A 20,768-nucleotide genomic window follows, 5' to 3' on the forward strand; every position below is an offset into this window, starting at 1 on the left:
TTAGCTTCGAATTGAATGATTTATTACCATATAACCTAAGCCTCTGATGAGATTATGCTGCCAATTTGTGCCTTCTTTGCGAAGAGAGGTCTCCTGGATCCTAGGCTTTGGACTGAGCGTGGTGAATCTCAATTAAAGGGTGACCTTTACAAGACAAGGGAAATGTTAATTCATGCTCACCTAAATGGTTTTAACCCGACTTGAAAGCGGGGCTTTCTAAAGCTGCCCACTACTTTGTCACTGTAAAGTTTCATTTCAACATTATCAAGATAAAAAACTCTTCGGTGTAAAAAAAAATGGATCTATCCATCAGTCAAAGCCAAAGGAGAAAATCCAAATGCTAATAAAGCTGTCCCCGGTGCATTTTTCATGCTACTTGAAAAACAATGGTTTCACATTTGTAGGGATGTCAAATACAGATTAGAGGAATGACAGGGCCAGAGATTAAACACTTCCTACCCACTGAACAGGTACGAGACGAGGCAAGAGCAACAGGTCCTGCCTCCACACTCACCCTCCTCAAGGTGTGTGTTGGAATTTGCCATACCTGGTGGTACCTCGCTGCTTTCTTGAGATGTCTCAGCTTGGAGAGTATAAAGTTAGCAGAAAAGGCAAGATGGAAGCTCAGACTTGACAGATAACTGGCTTTTTTTCATTGTTATTAAGATTAGCTGCTCTATCAAGCGAGAAAAATAAAAGCAATGTTTCAGCAACGTGTTTATTATCTTGCAAATTAAGTTGGCGAAAAAGAGGTTTCACAAATCACAGACAAATAAACAAGAACTTGATTCACAGAAAAAAAGGATCTGTACAAAATGCAGTACAAAAAGATATAGGAAATTACTGAAAAATGCCAATGTTAGCAAGATTTCAACACAAAACACAAACACCTCAGAGCATCTTAGAACTCTACCCTATTAAAGATTAAATAAACCAGGCCAGATTAAACAAACAAAAGATATATGCAATGCCAGCACGGAGGTTTCAAAATACAGCTAGTGTTTTAGAAAGTACACTTGGGTAGCATACAAATCTCTTCCAAAAATATACAACATCCTGAAGGATACATGTCACAGTTTGGGCTAACCTGGTCATTAGAGGTCCCAGAAGAACAGGATTACCGGGGCTCACGTTGGCCAAGCCAAATCCCAGGCCAGCTAATTGTATTCAGCTGATCCACATTCCCGCTGGACAATCTGCTTTTCATTTTATATGATTTATTTTTCACTGTGTGTAGCCTAACTCTGCATACTCTGCCATACTCTGATTCCAAGGAATGCACACTATTAGCATTAATAGAAGGTAAGTGTAGGAATCTAGTTCTGGGGTACCAAAGTTACACTGGAGTGTCCTGGTATCAAACAAACAAACCAAAACCACAAGCATAAAAATATTCCTTAAACTAGCCAAGGAAATGACTTTGCAAGAAATAATGTCCTAAGGGAAGCAAGAGCTCAAAAATCAGGTTTTGGCTTCAGACGATTAAAATTTTCGAGGAGACAATGGCAGTAGCATCCACTCAACCTACAGAAACCTTTTTCATCCATTCAGGTTGTTGCAGCCAACTTCCACCAGTGCCACGATGATCTCTCTTCGAAACAGAGTAGATTTTCAGAAACCAGACCTCCTCGGACCAAACTGAGAGAATCCTGATCCTAAGCAGCAAGACAGAGCAGTTTTAAATACATGGTTTACTACTGAACCTGACACAAAGGCACAAATTCCAGGAGAGTACGAAGCTCTCACACGGAGAGGAAGGAAGAAAATATTATTTTAGATCACAGTAAGAAAAGTACCTGCTCGACTGCATGGTGGCTGTTTTATTGCTGGCTGTACTGATGAAATTTTTCCAGTGTCCTTCAGAAAAGCAAAGTGGGATTCATCTGTTCCAGCCTGGGACACACCTTACGCAGACATAGCACGATTCACTGCCCAGCACAGAGTAGCCCAGAAAGCTGTGCTCTGGCTGACAGAGCGGTAAGGAGAGCAGATACTCACCGATACACCAATAAAGTTCATTTTGATGAAGTTAGATCCAATTAGAAAGTAAGCGTATGAAAACACAGGGACTGGTTTTAATGGATATCAAGCCTTGCAGTGTATCTCACTGCAGCAAGCTGAGATGGCTCAATGCCTCCAAAAGCCTAGTCCCCATGAAAAAACCTCCTAGAATTGATACAAAACGGGATATTACAGTTCACAGCCATAAACATTTCCTACCTATTCTGCCTTAATCTGCATAATACCAGATAATTCTACAGCGTCTTTGTAAATGCACCACAAAGCCCCCAAATTCTTCAGTAATCCAAAACTCAAAGCAGGAAATGTGCTGAAAAGAAGTACCTGGAAAATCAATGTTTGCTTTCCAAACAAGGGATGCTGAGACAGAAAGAGTCCCAGAAAACCTGGAAGTCTCTGCCCAGAAGTGTAACAACAAAACACCAAGCAGACCTGGACACAGCAGCCTCCCAGCAATACCAGTAAGACTGAAGCATCCATCTATGGGATTATTTAACCTTTAAAAAATGAGTGCTTTTCTCTGTGTCCTTCCTCATATCAAGAGGGGAGAGAAGCCGAGCACTAGCAGTTGATGCAGAGAGAGTGAAAAATTAAAGCTCCTGAAGAAATTCATAATTGATCGCATCAGCTTTGATTTTCAGCCTTTATTTGACACGATCCTCTACTGGTACAACACCTTGATGCCCTGGTATTTTGGTTTCTCATATTAAAAAAGGACAATGTGGCACCTGTAAATCTACATGGTAGAGTTACTGGAGGTCCTTTGGCTCTGAAGTGAGCAGCGTATGGAGGCAAAGCCTAAAGCAACAAGATCCTGAAGCTGAGAATGAGAATTTATTTGGGAATCCTAGGAAGGGACCCAAAGGCAAATATTGAAGGAGGATGTTGGAGCATGCTGCCATGCCACATCACGGAGCAAAGCACACTGCTGGGCTTGTGTAAGGCTCAACCTCTGAACATCATTGGTGATGCAAGCTGGGACCGAGCATCCTCAATAACGTGGCTGCTGCAGCAAAGGCTGCAAGAGCTGTGGGCACTGCTAAGTAGGACCTGGGAGCCAGAATGTGGCTAATACGTGGCTAGCAACAATCAGCTTCGTAATATCTGCTTTCACAAACTATTCTGCTCAAAAATAATAAAGCAATTATTTTAAAAATGGTTGTTTTAAGAAGCAAAAGCAGGCACAGAGCCAACTTTCTGCTCTCCTGAGGAGATGCAAACTGGGAGTCCCCCAACACCCAGCAAAAATTGATCAGCTATCAGAGGAGCCATTTCTTCTCAGAAAGAGCAGTCAGGCATTGGGACGGGTTGCCCAGGGAGGTGGTGGAGTCACCGACCCTGGGGGTGTTCAAAGAGAGGTTGGACGTGGTGCTTGGGGACATGTTTTGGTGGTGACATTGGTGGGACAGGGGTGGTTGGACCGGATGATTTTGGTGGTCTTTTCCAACCTTAATGTTCTGTGACTCTGTGAAATGATTTGTACTGCCTTAGCCTGCTCCAAGTCCCCTACACAGCCTGATTTCACAGCCCAGGGCTGACTTTCAACACCTTGCACCTCCCCGAGAAGTGGGAGATGGAAGCCCCAAACCCTCCGTGTTCTCTGGAGGGACAGAGATGCCCCTTCTTGTTCCACCTACCCTGAAGTCTGGCAGAGCTCAGCCTCTATTAAGCAGTGATATACATCCTCAGACACTGGGAGTGGATCAAAAAACAGTTTAAAAAGAAAAACAACATGCCGTGTGTTTGGTTAAAGGAATGGAGACAAAGCAGCCCGTCTGTTAAAACAGGACTGCCTCCTTCCCCAGGATACAAATATTCTGAATATTTACAAACCACTGCAGAATTCTCAACACACTGATTAGGAAAGGCAACGAGCCTCCCTCCACAAAGCGATGCGAACCTGTTGCTGTAAATCCAACGCAGAGCATCCTCTCCCTCACACCGGGCCGAGGCAGCCCTTGGCACAGCAAGGAGGATGCTAACAAGGCAAAGGGTTCCTCCGGCTCCCATTTTTAGGTGTCTCCTCCTCCCACTCTTTGCCTCCCTCTGAATTCACCGTCGCTTTAATAACAATCTCCGAGGCAAAATCAAGAAACAAATTATTTTCTTACACATAATCCCCCTTTTGCTGTCAAGTGCCTGACCCCAGTTTGATAATCTCATTTCCTGAGAATCAAAATGCTGGAAATTTAAGCTTCCTAGAGTGTTAATTGCGGCCCTGCTCCATTGCTAATCAAAAAATTGGATGTTTTGCATGAAAATGCTGCTCTAATTAATTCTCAGTCATAAAGCGCCCCAGTTTTAATAACCCCTTCTTGATTGGATAGCCTTTGAAGAGACAGTGCAGCTAATCCGCTAAACTAGAAAAAACACACGCAGAGGAAATAATAAGTGGGCTTACAAGGTCTGAACGAGATGATTGCATTAATACTGTCAAACCACAAAAAAGCCATTCTCTCCCCTCTCCTCCCTCTTCCCCCCCCCCAAGCTCAAAGCAAACTGTGATCCTCCGCACCGTGGGGAGACCAAAGCAGCTGCGTGCCGGGAGCTTCCTAACATCAAATTGTTTCCCCCTCCCTTCACCCAACCAACTTTCCGATTCTTCGACGGGTTATCCCTCTTCCTACGGGGTATTTTTAACCAGGACTGCCCCCTCGTCACAGCCTCTCCTCTAACCAGAGGAGAATTACATCGCTTCCCCTCTCCCTGTTGCCTCCGACTGACGCCGCGTTGCCATACCCATCTCTAAAAGGTGCTGAACCGAATTTTCATTACCCAAAGTGTCAAGATTCGTTTTTGTCATCGGCAAGCACAGCTGGCTCCCTCCGGCAGCCCTTTGGTGAATTCAAATGGAACAAGGCACCGACAAATAACTGCATTTTCCCCGGACCTGGCCTTACACGGTGCCCTTGTCAGATCCGATACCATTTGCCTCCGCCGCTATTTCTTGGCGTCAAAATCTTAATTAGCAGAGTTTCTCTTTGATTTCCTTAATTACTTAAAACCTTCTGGTAAGAAATTTTCCGTCTGAGAGGGAGAATAGTTAAACAGCATACTGGTGAGCAACCCATCCCCAGTCTTCAATTTGTATCATCCGTGATGTTCGGCCGCTTTCCAGTTTTATTTTTCACCTGGCCAACAAGAAGAATTTCTTGGAGGTTCTTGTAAGAAATTAAGTTAAAAAATAAATAAATCTGGCATCTATAGCCTCATTGCAAGAGGCCTTTGTTGCACAGCTCAATTTGCCATCCTTGGTCTGAGCTGGATGTGACTTGCCTTTTATTCTTGTAGCCCTCCTACTGAGTCTCTTGGAGCACACCTGAGGAATTTGCAGCTTGCACAACGTGGGCAATTTTCGGCACCGCTGGTCATGCCCAAAGCATTCATCCAAGGTCCAAAATTCTAGCAGGAGCCCACTGAAACGTATGAAAAGTGAAGCAAATGGAACTAACCAAAATCTTGAAGGAGAAGAAGGAAGGGCGCTGCATCACGGGGAGCTCCTGGAAGGAAACTGCTTAAATAACTTCATAAAGCAATACAGAATTTCGCTGTTTCAGCTCAGCACTTTAAACGTGCCCAGTAGTTGGGGGAGCACTGCTTCGGGGCACAAATTTCATTCTTTGCTCTATTAAACACTTCCTCCGTGAAGCCACGTAGCTTTTCTCCGCCTGCCTTGTCCAACAAGCACTGCTCTGCCTTCTGGTAGCAATAAGAGCGCAAACTTATGAAAACCTGCAGGACACCCACGTCATAGGAGCAGAGACGACACAATTTCTCAGATAAAAAAACAAAAAAAAAGGAAAAAGGAAAACCCCGAAGGCGCAGTGACAATACAAGAATATTTCCAATGCTCTTACACAGCACAAAGCACTCGTAGGCAGCGATTTCTCCCGGGGTGCTGTGCAGGAGCTCCCACCACCACGCAGAGCTGGCACTGCAGCAGTCCCAGGGCTGCAGAGCCACCTCAATCGACACGTGGCTGTGTCAAGTGTGCCTAAACCATCATTATATTAACATACCTTGACTGCCTTAATGCATTCAGACTTCAACCAGTGCACAGAAGACTGGAAGGTGACTCTGGAAACCTGCCTAATTCTGCTTCCATTGTCCTTCCTGGGAGGATGCCTCTCGTACCTCTGCTTGCACGGCTACACCCTAAATAAAAATCCTGCTCCACAAAGGCACGGAGAGGTTTAATAACGTTGAATTGCCCTGAGCTTCTTGGGGGAAAGAAATCAGGAGCCACAATTTTAAGAGGTGCCGAGCAGCTGTGGAGACCATTAACATCCACAGGAGCAGCAGCTGCTCGGGAGCACTTCACTTTTCATTCTTAAAACCGGCCCAGATGTACGACACGAGCAAAGCTGACCCCGCTGTGAACTACCAGGGCCTGTGCTCGCACAGATAACAGCAGCTGGCTGCTATTTTCCATGCTGATCAGCACCCTCCAGGCTCTTCAGATTTTCGCAGCGTATAAAAACGCCTTTTACCGTTTCTGCTGATAAACCGAGCCAGGGCTGGAGTCACCGTGAGCACAGAACGCACCTGCATTAATTCCTCACGGCCACGGGACTCCAAAACAATACCTGACGTGTTGAGAAGGAGCCCATAACTGACACCACCTTTGATGAAGTAACACCACGCCTGAAATTAGCAGCCAGCAGCGAGCAGCACGGCGAGACACACAAGGCTACCTGCGGGTCAGAAAACGACTAACTTGGGTTAGGCACCTGCTGAAATGAAGGTTATCATCCACTGAGCTTTCCCTTCTCAGTTATGGCTTCTTTGGCTTCCTTGCCTTTGTATTTATTTATTTATTTACCAATGATTACGGCTGAATCATCCATCCAAGGTCCGAATATCTATCAGGAGCCAACTAAAATTTAAGAAACTTCATAAAGTGGAAGCAAAGGCAACTTACCCCCAATTTTATAAAGTAGGAGGAAGTTCTCCTGCCACAAGCACACAAAATTTAGCCAGGTAAAGCAGTGGAAGGCAGACTTCACGAACCTTGTGCAGTGCAGCTGTGCTGGTGGAGGCTGTTCCATCACATGCAAACTGATCCTTGCAGGCATGTAAAACGCACGGAGCATGTGTACCATGCTTGGTACAATGACACTAACACTGTCACCAAAACACCAATTCAGAAACCCAAACATGCCTGGACACTACCTAAAAGAGCAGTGGTTTTTCCTCTTAATTCTCTCTTGAAGCCGTGTTTTCCTGATACCAATCACATCCAATTTAATGAAAAACAAAACAAAAGCTCCTACAGACTGCCTCCTGCCTTACCGTGCAGCCCCGGGGACAATCTCCTACCATCTGACATCCCTCTTGCAGTCCCTGACCCCCTTTCTAGAGGAAGAAGCCACATTTTTCTTCTGTTCCCAAGGATCTGTTGGCAATTGAAGGCAGCAGTGGAATGAAATAAGGGGCATGCATGGGATTCATTCTGCTAGTCAATGACAAGCAGCCACCTCTACAATGAAATACAGCAATGTTTTAGCCTGGTTTCCTAGGAAAAAAAAAAAAAAGAGTTATCTGATCTTCTGTCTGTCCGACTGGTTGTCCCATCCTCACAACAAGTGAGCTGGAGAGCCAATTTCAGCCGAAGGTGACAGAGGCATAAATCCTAAAGGCAGTAAATCCTCAGAGGTCTCGTGGATACAGACAAAGGTGGGATAAACGCGTGCCTCCACAGAAGGAAAAGCATCAGCAGGCACTTGTTAGCTCTCCATGCTGCTGGACCTACCAGCATGCTTGCTTCCAAGGTGCAGAGCTGCGTGGTCGGGACGTACTTTGCTTGGTCCAGCCATGGTACAGGCTGCTTTTTGCTTGGTGGGTGCTTCGGGGACACAAACAGGCGCTGAGGGGTGCCAGGAAGGAAGCAAGGGGGATGAATGCGATGGAGAGACATGGTGAGAAGTGTGGCTAATGAAAGAGAAGTGTTAAGGGAGACCAGGACGCATCTGCGATGACCCAGGCTGCAGTAATTCAGCCGCTCGTGGAATATACTAAAATAGCTAAAAAAAATTGCTAAAAAAGCAAAATAGCTTTGCTTTTTAAATGTACCTCCATTATTCCAGGCCGTCTATAAAAGATCATCGTATCTGACAAATGGCTGAAGGAATCTGAGAAGGAAAATGTAAATTCCGCAGCTAGCCAAGACGTACTCTTGGAAAAAAAAAAAAAAAAAGAAGAAAAAAAAAAAAAGAGACAATCATCTTTGGGTTTGGGTTTTGTACAGAAGAAACCAGCTCTGACATTGTACTTCTGGAAACATCCCAGGGCACCACATTTCTGGTAGTCTAGAAGGAGATATTTCACTTACGTACTTGTTTCTGTTTTTTTTTTTTAATGACAATTGCCAAATGACTTCTGTGTCAGACTTAAAGCGAAAAAGACATGGCCTAAAGTCCTCCTCCTCTGATTTCAGTGCCAGAAGATGCAAGAATGAATCCTTCCTTCTCGCAAGCACTTACAGCCGGTCCCTTTCTCCCACTGAGGGATAACGTCTGCCTTCTGCACTGTACTATTTCAGTCCAAACGAGAGAGGTTAATGACAAAGCATCACTCTGATCTTCACACATTTTAAGGCTATTTAAATTAAATTCTTATTTCAAAAAGTTGGCAAGAGCCAAACTTTTATAAGTTCTTTTCTCTCTTTTTTTTTTTAATGCATATGTTTCTTTGAAGACCTTTTCAGGAAAAAAGATTTCCTAACAAGCCACCCTCCCCCTGCTGCCACTGAAAAAATCATCCCTGTGGATAAGGCTGTCAGGAAGAGAAACTGTGTGGCATTCACAGAAGAGAGAGTGTCACATGCCTGCCTTCCAGTAACCTGATTGAACAATTAAATTGTATTTCTCTTTAAAAGGGGGAAAAAAAAAATCAAAATGCAGATCTTGCTGTGGTCTGGGATTCAGGAAGATTAATGAGCTACCTAAAAGGGAACAGCAGTTTATAATAGGAAGAGAGGACAGTACATTTTTAACATAAAGTTCAAAGGGAAACTTTTCTTGATGGTTAAACAGCAAAGATTTCTTAGCAAAGTCATCTCATCTATTGTCCCTATTGACTCCCTACATTGACTTTTTGTCACCTATTGCATCACTTCCCAGCTCTTCCGATTCATCCATAAAGGGCAATAGCATCTTGGCCCTAGCCAGGCTAATTCTTATATTTTGTCCTTTACTCCTTTTGTCAGCTCTTCAGCTTTGTTCTTCCCAACCCCACGCCAGCTCGGCAGCTGAAAGTCTGCGGAGCTCTTTCGCACCCTCGTCTCTTGCAAAACGCTCCCAGCCTCCTGCTCGTGCCAAACGCCGCCTCGGGATCTGCCTCCTATCAAGAAGGGGCTGATCTTTCAAGAAACCCTCCTGTGCCCCACAGCGAGGAGTTCTGAACCCTGGAAAAGCAAGGAGCTCTTTAAAGACACCTCCTCAGCTCAGTGCAACAGCAGCAGTAACCGCAGCCCAAAACCACCCCGATCTCAACCATGGTGTATCTGGAAGAGGCAGATTTAATATCTTTGTCTTCTGTGTTTTTAAAGGAACAAGGTCAAGTGGCCAGATCAGGGCATGAGGGCAAGTGGAAATAACAAAAGGCAACTGGACTACTGCCAAAGAGATTTGAAATTTTTTGAGGGAAGGGCTACGAGCTCACTGATGGCCCCATCCCTATCCTAAACTTAACGCCCTCGACAGCTTCCAAATTCTTGGCTTTGAATCCAGTTGCCCCATGCAGGCTGCAGAACAGAGTAAGTACTGTGGAGAAGTAACTACTCAAATCCTATTATCCATTGGTGTTTAAAAAAGAATAAAATGAAAAAGACTGTGCCATAAAATGGCTTACACTGAAACAACATCCTGCCGAACTGGGAGATTTCTTCCAGCTGATCCCAGGTACACGTGGCAGATTGTGAAGGTGACAACCTGAGTCTTAAAAGGTGAAGAGCTGTGAACTGCACACCTCCCAAGCGTGCATAATGGGTGACACCATCATGTAAAAGACAGGGATCTTCACCTTATTTTATTCCTATGGGCTGTTAGATTATAGTGTGGGCAGCTGTCAACTTCAGTACATCTTTTAATCTCAGATTCTTCCCTCACAGCCCATGCAGAAGGACCTGAATATTGGCCAGAGAGTGCATCATTGCCTATTTCATCATCAATATGAAGATTATCTTTACACAAGTGAAGTGATCAGTCCACAGGAACACTGTACATCTCTCAGTGCTTCTTACCTCACTGCTTTGGGTCTCACTTCGTGCTGAGAACAACTAAATTATAGAAGGAGGAAGGGAACACAAAGGCATCCAATAATTCTCAGGTAAATTATAAAATTTCCTCAAATAAAAACCATCTGAAAATTGCCATGAATAAGATTTCAAGAATTTTTACCCTTGTCCACCACTGTAATATCTGAAGAGTTTATATTATTTTCTTTTTATGATTAGCTCAGTAAGAAACCACAACAGATGAGACAGAAAAAAAATATTCCTACTATACATTAACATGACAGCCTCAAGATCTTCCACTGATGTTGCTTCCAAAAGCAAGACTTGTGTGAATTAAGCCATTCACAAAAAAACGTGAAATGATGCCATGCCCAGAGAACACTTCTCTGTGTATATGCAACACTTGTCACGAGCAGCATAAACCAGCAAGAGCGGTCCAACACTTCAAACTCACCATTTTCCAACACTCTGACTCTTCAAATATTGTACAAAAGACACAGAATTGGTCACTTCCAACGGAAACTTGTGACTTCAAATACAAAACAGTTGAATTTAGCTCCCAGAGCAATCCAGAAGCATGACATTCAGCACATGACATAGGGAAATAAATTGCAGATAAAGAAGTAAATGTTAACTCCAAGTACCCAAAAGCAAGGCTCACAATGAGACTTGTTTGTTTCATCCATTGTTTCAGGACTAGTTTTTAGGACCTGGACCTTTATCTGAACACACAGAGAGAATCAAAAGAAACCCTGTTTCTTGACGGAGCAAGAATAAGAGAACAGACCTTAAGAACAGAGATTTAGGCAGCCTGGGCAGCAAACCAGAGAGGTGTTAATACCTTGACATAGCATGGACAGCTCCTGCAGAAGAGAATTACCCAAACTAACACACTATTTCCCCACCTTGAAGTTCTCCGCTTCTGCTGTACAGCTCCCTCCTCTGCTCACGCAAATAGGCACTCATGCTAATAGCATGGGAAGAGGACTCAAACCTGTAATTAAAAAGAAAAAAGTCAATTAGCCATCCACAGAATTGGCCTTCTTGTAAGCACCAGACAGCTCTGAACAAAACGCACTTCCCTGAACGGTTGAGGAATATGAGCAAGGCAGACAAAAGCACATTTCTCCTGTAAAACTCCAGCACTGATGTACCATATTTTGCCACCTTGGGTCCACACAGCTCTGTTGGCAGCTGCCGGTGGCACAGACCTGCCTGCATAACATGGGGATGCTCTTCTGAGCAGGAATGGCCCCAAAAAATTGGTGAAATCCAAACCAAATCAATGAGTTAGTATCAATTGCGTTGTTAACTGGCATATACATGAAGCCACAAATTAAAAACTAATACTCTCATTGAAACTAAAATGTAGTAAATTAAGTATTTATTGGATGGCTCCAATACTCTACAAGGATCAACCTGAGAGAAGAGATTTTTCAGCTAACAGAGCCCCATAAACATGACTTTGGTCATTTAGAGTAAAATGGCCTCATACTGCAAGGTCTCAGGATGGCTCTGGGCTTGCTGAGGGCTGCGCTGGGGGTCCCTGTGACACAAGAATCCTATGGCCGAGGGACCCAAGGACTCAGCCTGAGCTCAGTGCTGGGGACACCCAAAAAACAGCAGCTCTGTGTGTGCCTGGTGGGCACTGGGCAGCTCTGCCACAGGCACTGGGGACCAGGAAGGGGCAGGCAGAGGGGTGAAGGCATTTGCAGATTGCTGAAGTGGCACAAGATGTCTTTAATGACCAAACTCCTTATAGTGAAGACCTCAAGATGTTGAGGTCCTTCTGCTTGGGAAGGTTGAATCGGCATTAGCACCACCCAGAGGGATGCTACAAACCTGAGCACCGCACTACAAAGAAGGGCCGAGCATTTGGAAGCTTTCCTTGTGCAACAATTTTAAGGTTATTTTTATTAACGAGGCTCTTCTACTTTAATTTGGACTGCGAGTGTTAGCGTTACTGCGACTGGGCTAATAACCATATATCAAAATCTAACAAACGCAGCAGAGTAATTAAATGAACGACAAACTCTTGGCTTTGTATTTGTGATGTGCTCTCTTTTGCTCCTAGTGGAATATTAAACACAACGTTATCACCATGACCCAGAGGTCTTCTCCACGCATCAAACCCAGAATTCAGGTTAAGACAAACTGCAGCAACAAACCTGATTCTCCTCCTGCTGCCCCAGACCTGGCTTTGAGACAGCAACTCCGATCTCAGCACACCCACTTCTCCCCCCCAGCCATCCAGTCTCACTCTCCCATTTCCCCTCCTCTGCTCTTTCCTTAATCTATTCTTCCACATTCCTATTTCCACTCAATGTCTCTTCTCTTGTAATCTCTTCCTCTCCCCATGCTGATGCTCCACTTGCAAAGCTTGCATTTTTTGTTTTAAACACATAATTTTAGCCAAGCCTGAAACTAACACATTGGGTGTTCAACACCTGCTTGTACAAACCACTCCTTCCCCACCAATGCCCAATTTCTGTCTAGCAAATCTGATCTTCAGGGAGACAGCAACCTGCACGTGGCTACTTCTTGGAAAAGAAGAAAGAAGAAAGTCAGGCTTATGATAGCAAAAGCTACACGAATTCCCAAAGGTTTTCGTTTCTGAGCCAACATTAAACAATGAAATACATCAAGACTACCCCATCTGTGAATTATTATACCCTTTTTCAAGATAGGGAGCCAACAATTCCAAGTCTCTTCCAGATGTTAGCTGCTGATTTCCAGACTGTAAGACTCGATTCAAGAGTCCTCAATCTTCCTACTGCTTCTAGATCGTATGTCTTCACGTAAACACACAACCAGAGGAAGTCGGATTTAGAAAATGAGCTTCTAACAAGCTGTCACAGGGCACGGCACAGGTACCTGCATCGAGCTGCGAGTAAAACACCAGGTGGAGCCCTGCCCTAAGAGACTCCTGAAGTGAGAAATTAAACGTGGCTATTCTGATGACAAGTGGATGGCTCCTCCGATTTGGACAGAGCTAATGGAAAGGCAAGAAAAAGCCTCGCAGCCCGGTGCGAAAAAGCACTGAAGATGGGAGAGGAGACAAGAATAACACTCCATCAAACATGCACATCCCCCAGCGGGCTGAGAAATTCCATTTCAAGGGAGATTTCCATAGATATAGTGACAGCTGACAGAAGACAGATAACCAAATCAGAGCTCCCAATAAGTGCTGCTGTCACCGTGGTGCCGGCGATGACTTGGTGACAAGACCATGAGTGGCAAGAGACGCGCTGTTCCGACGAGGTGAGGCACCTTCACTTTAAACAATTACACCTACCTTCACTCTCCGCTGACAAACTAATATAGAGGCTGAAATTGCTGTAGGTGAAACAGAGCATCCCCGTTCCTCAAACTTAAGTGGCCCAAGCACACCCAAGAACAGCCGCAGATTGAAAAGGTGAGCGGCCCTATTTTGCTCCGATAGAGATCTGCAAGACGGGGTGAATTCAAAGTGCGTAATTCTCAGCCCAAAGAGCCACGGGAGTGTTAAAAAAAGGGGTGGGGAGGAATAACCACAGGCTGTCAAGGTGGCAGGAGACACCTCCGAGATCCTCCAGGCAACATTTAACCTTCTAATAGCAGAAGATTAGGCAGACAGCTAATCCTGGGAGAGGGAGAGAGGGAAGTGCAAAAGCCTTTGGGTACTAAGAGAATACAGCTGCTACCTGCCTATGCCCACGGGGCAAATAACAGGGAGTTCTGCAAGCTCTGGGTAATCAAGAAATAAATTTTAGCTGTAAAAAAAAACAGCAAATGACCTGTAAAGTGGCTGCGGAATGTGAAGCTCCCCCAACCACTTGCCCCATCGCTCTTTGCCATTTCCATTACTGAATTTCCCGTATCACCTCCCCACCACGTAACGATCTACCTCAAATTACAAATGGGATGTTGTAGATTAAAAAAAAAAAAAAAGAAAACACCCAGAAAAACCCACCCAGACTTCATGGGCACCCATCTCCAGCAAAATAAAGAGGGAAACTCTTTCTTTTAGCTCTCTCCTCCAATCGCTCCCCCCTCCAGCCAACATTTCAGCAGATTTTGTTAAACTTGGGCTTTCTACATGGGAGAGCAAAGCCTGGTAAGGCTAAATACCTCGCTAATGGGTAGTGAAAGACAGCTCAGCCCTGCAGCAGGTTGTAGTCTCGAGTCCACCCACCAGAAACGCTGCCCCTGCTGCAGCTGAGCACGGGGAAAAGGTTACTGCCCCACGGTGCTGGTACTCCCCAGCACTGCTCTCCTTGCTGCTGTTCCCTCAACCCTACCGTTAAGCCTGTATGTTCCCTGAACAACTGCTTTAGAACAATGTCATTGCATTAAAAAAAAGTCATTAAAGAGGTTATTTTGGCAGTGCTGAGTTAGGAGCAGCCACACAGTTACGCTGGCAGAGCTGCAGCATAAGATCAAAGCCATCACCTTTCCACTTGGAGCCTCTGCTGTGAAAAGAGCACATTTTGGTCATTCCCCCGAATCCTCAAGGGGCCAAAGAGAATGGACCAGCACAGGTAGTCAAGAAATGAGACAAAATTTCAGCAAAGCTCCCTTAAGTCTTGGTGTACTGGTAAGGCCAACGGTCCTCTCGTAACAGCGCTGCTCACCAATGACTCCTCCTCACCCCTCATTGCTGCACATGAAATTTGCACCCCAAATCCTTCCCTTACCTCTCTCATCTGCTCTCTTACTCTCTCCTCCCAGCCACTTAATTCTTTCCACTTTGAATTAAAGGAACGAGTGATAGGATTAGCCAGTTAGTCTATCTAGTAATTAGAGAGTTATCTTAATTCTCTTTGTCCAGTCCCCTTTATCACCCTTTTTAACAGGTCTCAAGCATACTGTGCACAAAGACAGGCTTAACGTATCGCTGCCTGCTCTGCAGCAGCTCATGTAAGGAGATCCCAACCCTGCAATGAGCCCCTGAACGAGCTGCACTCTACAAACCAGCCATGAATCCATGAATCCCTAACAGAGATCCTACTGAGGCTTCAGCTTCAGGCATTAAACTTCCATCTCCAAACTTACACCCCACTCCCATGTGAAACTGTGATTATCAGCCCGTTTTAAGTGCATCCTGGCACTTACTTGAACAAAGGGTTTTTAGGCCTTTGTGGTTTCTTCTTCGCGAAGAACGCTGCGAATTCTCGCCCCGAGCTGGCGTAGCTAAGCTGGGTGGATGGCTCCGAGGCAGTGCGGGTGTTCTTCATATCCAGATATTCCGTCAGCAGCATCTGGGAACAGAAGGAAGAGGAACAGTGCTTAGAGATGTAACAGCATTGCACTGTGACTCGGAACGTCTAGGATCTTTAAATACCATACAGGGCTGGTGATAAACAAATCAACAGTTTTAATTAACAGAAACTCAGCTTTATTTTCAGAAACGAGATCCTAGTGACCCATACGCCACTGTCACCGGTTTGATAAAAGCTCATCCTACATTACTCGACCAATTCAACCTGCTACAAAACCCTGATGGTACTGAAGGTATCTTGCAAGAATCTTGCGTTGCTTGAGCGTGTGTGTAGAGAAAATCAACGAAACTGGTGAAGAAACAAGAAAAAAGAGGTACGGGGAGCGACTGAGGGACGTGGGGTTGTTTAGTCTGGAGAAGAGGAGGCTCAGGGGAGACCTCATTGCTCTCTGCAACCACCTGAAAGGAATACTGATATAATCCACTACAAAAACACAGTTTACATATGGAGAAAATGTACAGGCATATGTAAATTTGCATATATAAATATAAAACATGCATGTGTAAATTCATGTGGATATACTAAGGGTCACGAACACCGTTGGAAAAAATCCTGGGAATGCTGCAAAAATTGCCCTTTAATAGCTCCCAAACCCTTGATGCTTTTTTTTTTTTTCTTTAAAAACCACCGAAAATATAAATTCCCACAGTCATCAGTTCCTCAAACTCAGTTTAAATTTGATTTTCTTCTAGCCCAGTAACTTCAGAGAGGGGTTGGCAGGTCCCTTTGTGAATGGGGTCCTTTTGTGAAACCCCTGCAGCCTGAAGTGCTGGTCTGGTGTTTGGAGCTGCTCAAGTAACTCCACGGTGCAGAAGGAGAAACAGATTCAAAGTCCCTTGTTTTTTATTTCATTGTGTCTGGCAATGGAAAGAAACCCCTTAAAAATTAACTTTTGTCAGTGCTTTCAGAAATTCATTATTTATGTTCAGAAAACTCTACCTACTTGGAGGCTATTAGTAATGTGTTCCATTTCAGTAATTAGCCAGTCAAAGCCCATCAAAGAGAGTTGTCTTAATGAAAGGAATACATCAGTGCAGTGCTGTCTATGTTAAAACAAATTACATACGAATAAATATCCAGGCAAATGGTATCGTGCCCCTAATTAGAAACAATTCACGATTACTTGGGAAAAAAAAAATAATAATAATAAAATAAAATAAAATATAAAAACTCCAACTCTTAAAATGTCTCTATTAAAACTTTACCTGAGCACAAGCTTTTAAAATGCACGCTTATTGTTCAGAGTAAAATAATCGCTGTGCTAATTTTTAACAGTAATTTACCAAATCCGTTTGTATTCGCGTATTTGCATTTCATCTTCTCTACTTGAATTAACAACCCTAAAATCGCCACGAAAATGTAATTAAACCCTCAAACTTAATCAAGTTTGAAAAAAAAAAAAAGAAAGAAAAACATTTAGCAATTTGTTCTCATGTTATGGATGAAACCTATTTATAATGGATTCTGGGATTCTGATGTCCCTTTATATGCAGGACTGGAAAATATGAAGTGTGTAATACAGCACCGAGCTCCACGACTACAATAAGGCAACAGAGGCTTGTGCTAGGAGTATAATGAATTGCTCCTGTTAGTTAAAAATTGAAACAGAGAAATAAAAGATCAGCTGTGGCTCGATATTCAGAAGAGTTCTGAAAACACCGCAGATTAGGAGAAAGGAGGAAATTGTTCATTTATGGCATCGCTAGGTAGGCCGAGCAGGATGCTAAGGCGCAAGGCTCTGAAAAACTCAAAGGCTTGTAAGAGCAGCAGAAATTACTGGTTTTGATAACTATTCTCAAAGTTCATCTTTAAGTTATAAAATCCAAGCCTAGCAGAAACCGTGCACGACAGATCAAAGCTCTTTGTGCTCCAGCGCCCTGTATTCAAGTTACGCCGATTCTTTGGGACCGAGTAATTAACTGGAAGCGTGGCTGAGAGGTTACAATACGTAGCCAAGCCGGAGAGAAGCTGAGACAGGAGACATCTCCAGCACACGGTACGTTTGGCTTTTAACTACAGCTCAAAGATGAAAGCCTTTAACATTTTTAAGCAATATTATCCATATGTGGGACGCTCTTCATACCTTGCCAGCTGCTTGCTTGAAAAATTAGGGTGAAGTTTTAGCTTCTTGTTGCTTTGTACAACCCACGGCCTTCACCCATCATCGTTGGCCTCAACGTAATCCTTCCAGCTCGATGTTACCCAGCTGTTCTGCCCTCATCGTGGTTATAGGCGATTCTAACATCACGTTTCAGTGTCATTAGTTGAAGCCTGACCCTGTACTTACCAAAAATCACAGCCAGAGAGAATTTGGAAATCCACTTACGAGGAAAAGCAGACGTCTTCCTGCCTATCAAGGTGAACAGGAGCTTTCCTTAACGCTGAAGTAAGGGATTTGACAATTGGGTCCCATAACACCTGGTTAGCAGTCGCTAAGCCATCAATCAAAGACCTTGTTAGACATTAATCACATGGACGTACGGCAAGATTTATGAGTGACTGCAAAGTTTGCAACATCCCATTCATCTATAACAAGGACTTTTGACTTCCCGTTCGATGGTTGAGGTCTGCCATCCATGTAGTGTATTTATATCAATGTCAAGCAAATAAAGCTGTACATAAAGCGAGAGAACAAAGCACTCTTTACCCAGCTGCTCTTTGGAAATGAAAATTAATATAAATGTTGTATGAAAAAGGCAATATTTATGGATTTGGAGGCGTAATTAAATTCTGAAATTTCAAAAGGTCAGAGCATTACATGTATCCTGTCCGTCACGTTGGTCTGGTAACAGCTTGTTCTACCTCTCCGAACTACAACGGGGCAAGAATTTCCTCCTGTGGCTGATCACTGCACCCACTGAGACTTTCCAGATCCATGTTTTTAATTTTTGGTTGAGCCCCCTGAGCTGTGCAAGCTGATGAACAAAGCATAGGCAATAAAACGAGGCTGACCACAGAGTCATTGAAGAATTAATTCATTATTTGTGCCTCTTCTGAGGTTTTAGATGGGAGGCCTGAGCTCTATTTCATCAACTAGAAGCTGCAAACTGGTATTTCACATCCTCACATACTCTGAATTAAGACGGACGCTGCAGGATGAATGGTTGAAAATCCCATTTCAAAACAGGGAATCTTTTCCCAAAACCTTACTGTTATTGGTTCTCTTTGGAGATGCTTCCATCCCAAACAGCCCTACCGATCACAGCACCAACGGGACCTTGAGAAAAAGATACTTTAGGTAACTAAATCCCAAGACATTTACATCAAAACCAACCACATTCATTTTGATAAAATTTGGAAGAAAGCAGAATGTCCAAAATTCTGCTTCAGTGTGCTCCTCACAGGTAACTACTATAACAATTCAGTATTTCAACACTGATGCACGATGCCATTGAATAGTAGTTACTAACCTGTCCAGAGCTACCTAAAATACACCAAAAGAACTTTTAAATCTGTCTGAAAAGCTCTTTATACTCTCACACTACTGGTTATGCCTTCATATATTTGGGGGATCCTGGAGCTCAAATGGAAACTAGCACCATACCGTGAATTTTACAAGAGTAAATGGGATGAAGAGGTAATTGCTGGCCTCTCCACCTCATATTGATCAGGGACAAAATCACAGAAGAGATGATAGACGGCTCTATTAAAAAATAATTAAGGGAGAACAGCAGCATGCTACGTCCAGCAACATGGGCTTGCAGAAAACACAGTCTGGCTACCTGGTACTCCGAGGAGATGTCAAATTTGGTTTTAAATAAACCCAGAAAGTTATTTCCAAGAGGGATCTGACAGAAAAGCCAAAACGATAGCAGAAAGCACAGCATCCACTACCGTAAAAGTCAGTAAAACAGTGACAAGGTCCTTAGCATCCACGTAGAAATGAGGAAGCCACAAATTGTGGATTTTTGCTAGGTCCCAGAAATCTAAATCCCCGCTTTCCTTTTGTCATTCGTATTCCAAGTGAAATGCAAGTCTGCTCCAGAGCTCTTCTCTTTTGATTGCTTAGAAATTCTCATTTCCAGGCGAAATTTTTGTTTTCTTAAAAGAGAACAAGTAGAAGAAACTTCATCAGAAAGCACAGACAAAAGCAGCTGAAGCAACAACTTTCCATACTGAATGGACCAGAACTATTCCTGGCTCAAGTTCCTATGGAAATAATGACTACAGGAGGGTTGTGGCTGATAATATTTTTGGGGAAAATTGGTAAATTATACGAGTAACGGATCATTGATACAAAATAACACAGAATAATATTTTTTTATATTATTTATATAATATCATCAAGCTACTGTAAGGATTTCATTGTCACCAGATGTTACTCTACACACACGGGGAAAAAGAATGAGTCAGGATCTGTAGGACTGTTGTGGAAGACAATGACTGTAGCAAATTTGGGAATATAGAAGATAATCGGCAGCAGAGACGTTCCCACTGTGACAGTGGAGATTAATTAGCTAATTGGAAATGGCTACATAAAGCAAAGAGCTTTGTCAGAAGTAAAAGTTGGCAGCAACTCTCCGTGTCGGTCACACATCTGGAAGTCACCCATCTGGGGGGCCGAAGGAAACCCTGGCAGTCCTACAAAGAAAGAGCAGGCAGAAAGGGAGCGAAGGGGTGCACGAAGGAAGCCTGGAAGTTATTAAAAGGAAGGCACAACTACGGCCAGGCAGCAAGAAGTCGTGAGCTCAGCCTTGTTAGCTTGGCAAAGAGAAGGCTAAGAGGTTACTGGATCAGTCTGCGAGCATGTAACACTGAGAGCACAGAGCTGAGGAGAGACGTCTTCGCTAATGAATTACAAAAAAAACTCCAAAGGCTGGAAAGTTGAAGCTGGCTGGGGTCTGAGTAACAGCGAGGCATACATTTCCAGAGCGTAATTAACCACTCACATCAAAGGTTACGCTGCATTCGCTGCCACTGACTTTTTCTTCTCTCCCCTAGTCAGGACTGGACTGCTTTCTAAAGGACGTGCCCTCTTTCAAGCAGGAATTAGCTCAAGAAAGCACCACGGCTTGTTTTACGCAGAGGTCAGGCGAGAGGATCACAACAGCTCCGTTTGGCTTTATGATCTGGGAATCCTAATAAAGCCGTCGCGGCACTCAGGGCCAGCTCTCCGGCTCCTGTAAGAAGGAACCACTGATTTTTGAAGTACCAGTCCTACACAGCACCTTTTAATCAGCATCTCCATTGAAAGAGGAAATTAAAACAGCTGCTGCTAACGTTTGGGTTTGGGAACAGGCTTGCACTGGAGG

General features: G+C 43.9%; 1 protein-coding gene across 4 annotated transcripts in view; it reads right to left on the reverse strand.

Moving 5' to 3' along the window:
• Positions 1-20,768, reverse strand: part of EXOC4 (exocyst complex component 4) — a 365,485-nt gene that overhangs the window by 253,326 nt on the left and 91,391 nt on the right. For 3 of the 4 annotated variants that reach the window (XM_072041021.1, XM_072040965.1, XM_072040993.1), the window contains exons 8-9: positions 15,350-15,495; positions 11,161-11,249 (exon numbers count right to left, since the gene is read on the reverse strand). In XM_072041021.1, the coding sequence (XP_071897122.1) occupies positions 11,161-11,249; positions 15,350-15,495 (235 nt within the window). Of the gene's footprint in view, positions 1-704; positions 1,656-11,160; positions 11,250-15,349; positions 15,496-20,768 lie in introns of those variants that run through there. The other variant, XM_072041041.1, reaches the window with a different exon arrangement.

This window comes from Anas platyrhynchos, chromosome 1 (assembly GCF_047663525.1).
Source record: "Anas platyrhynchos isolate ZD024472 breed Pekin duck chromosome 1, IASCAAS_PekinDuck_T2T, whole genome shotgun sequence".
Classification (NCBI taxonomy): domain Eukaryota; kingdom Metazoa; phylum Chordata; class Aves; order Anseriformes; family Anatidae; genus Anas; species Anas platyrhynchos.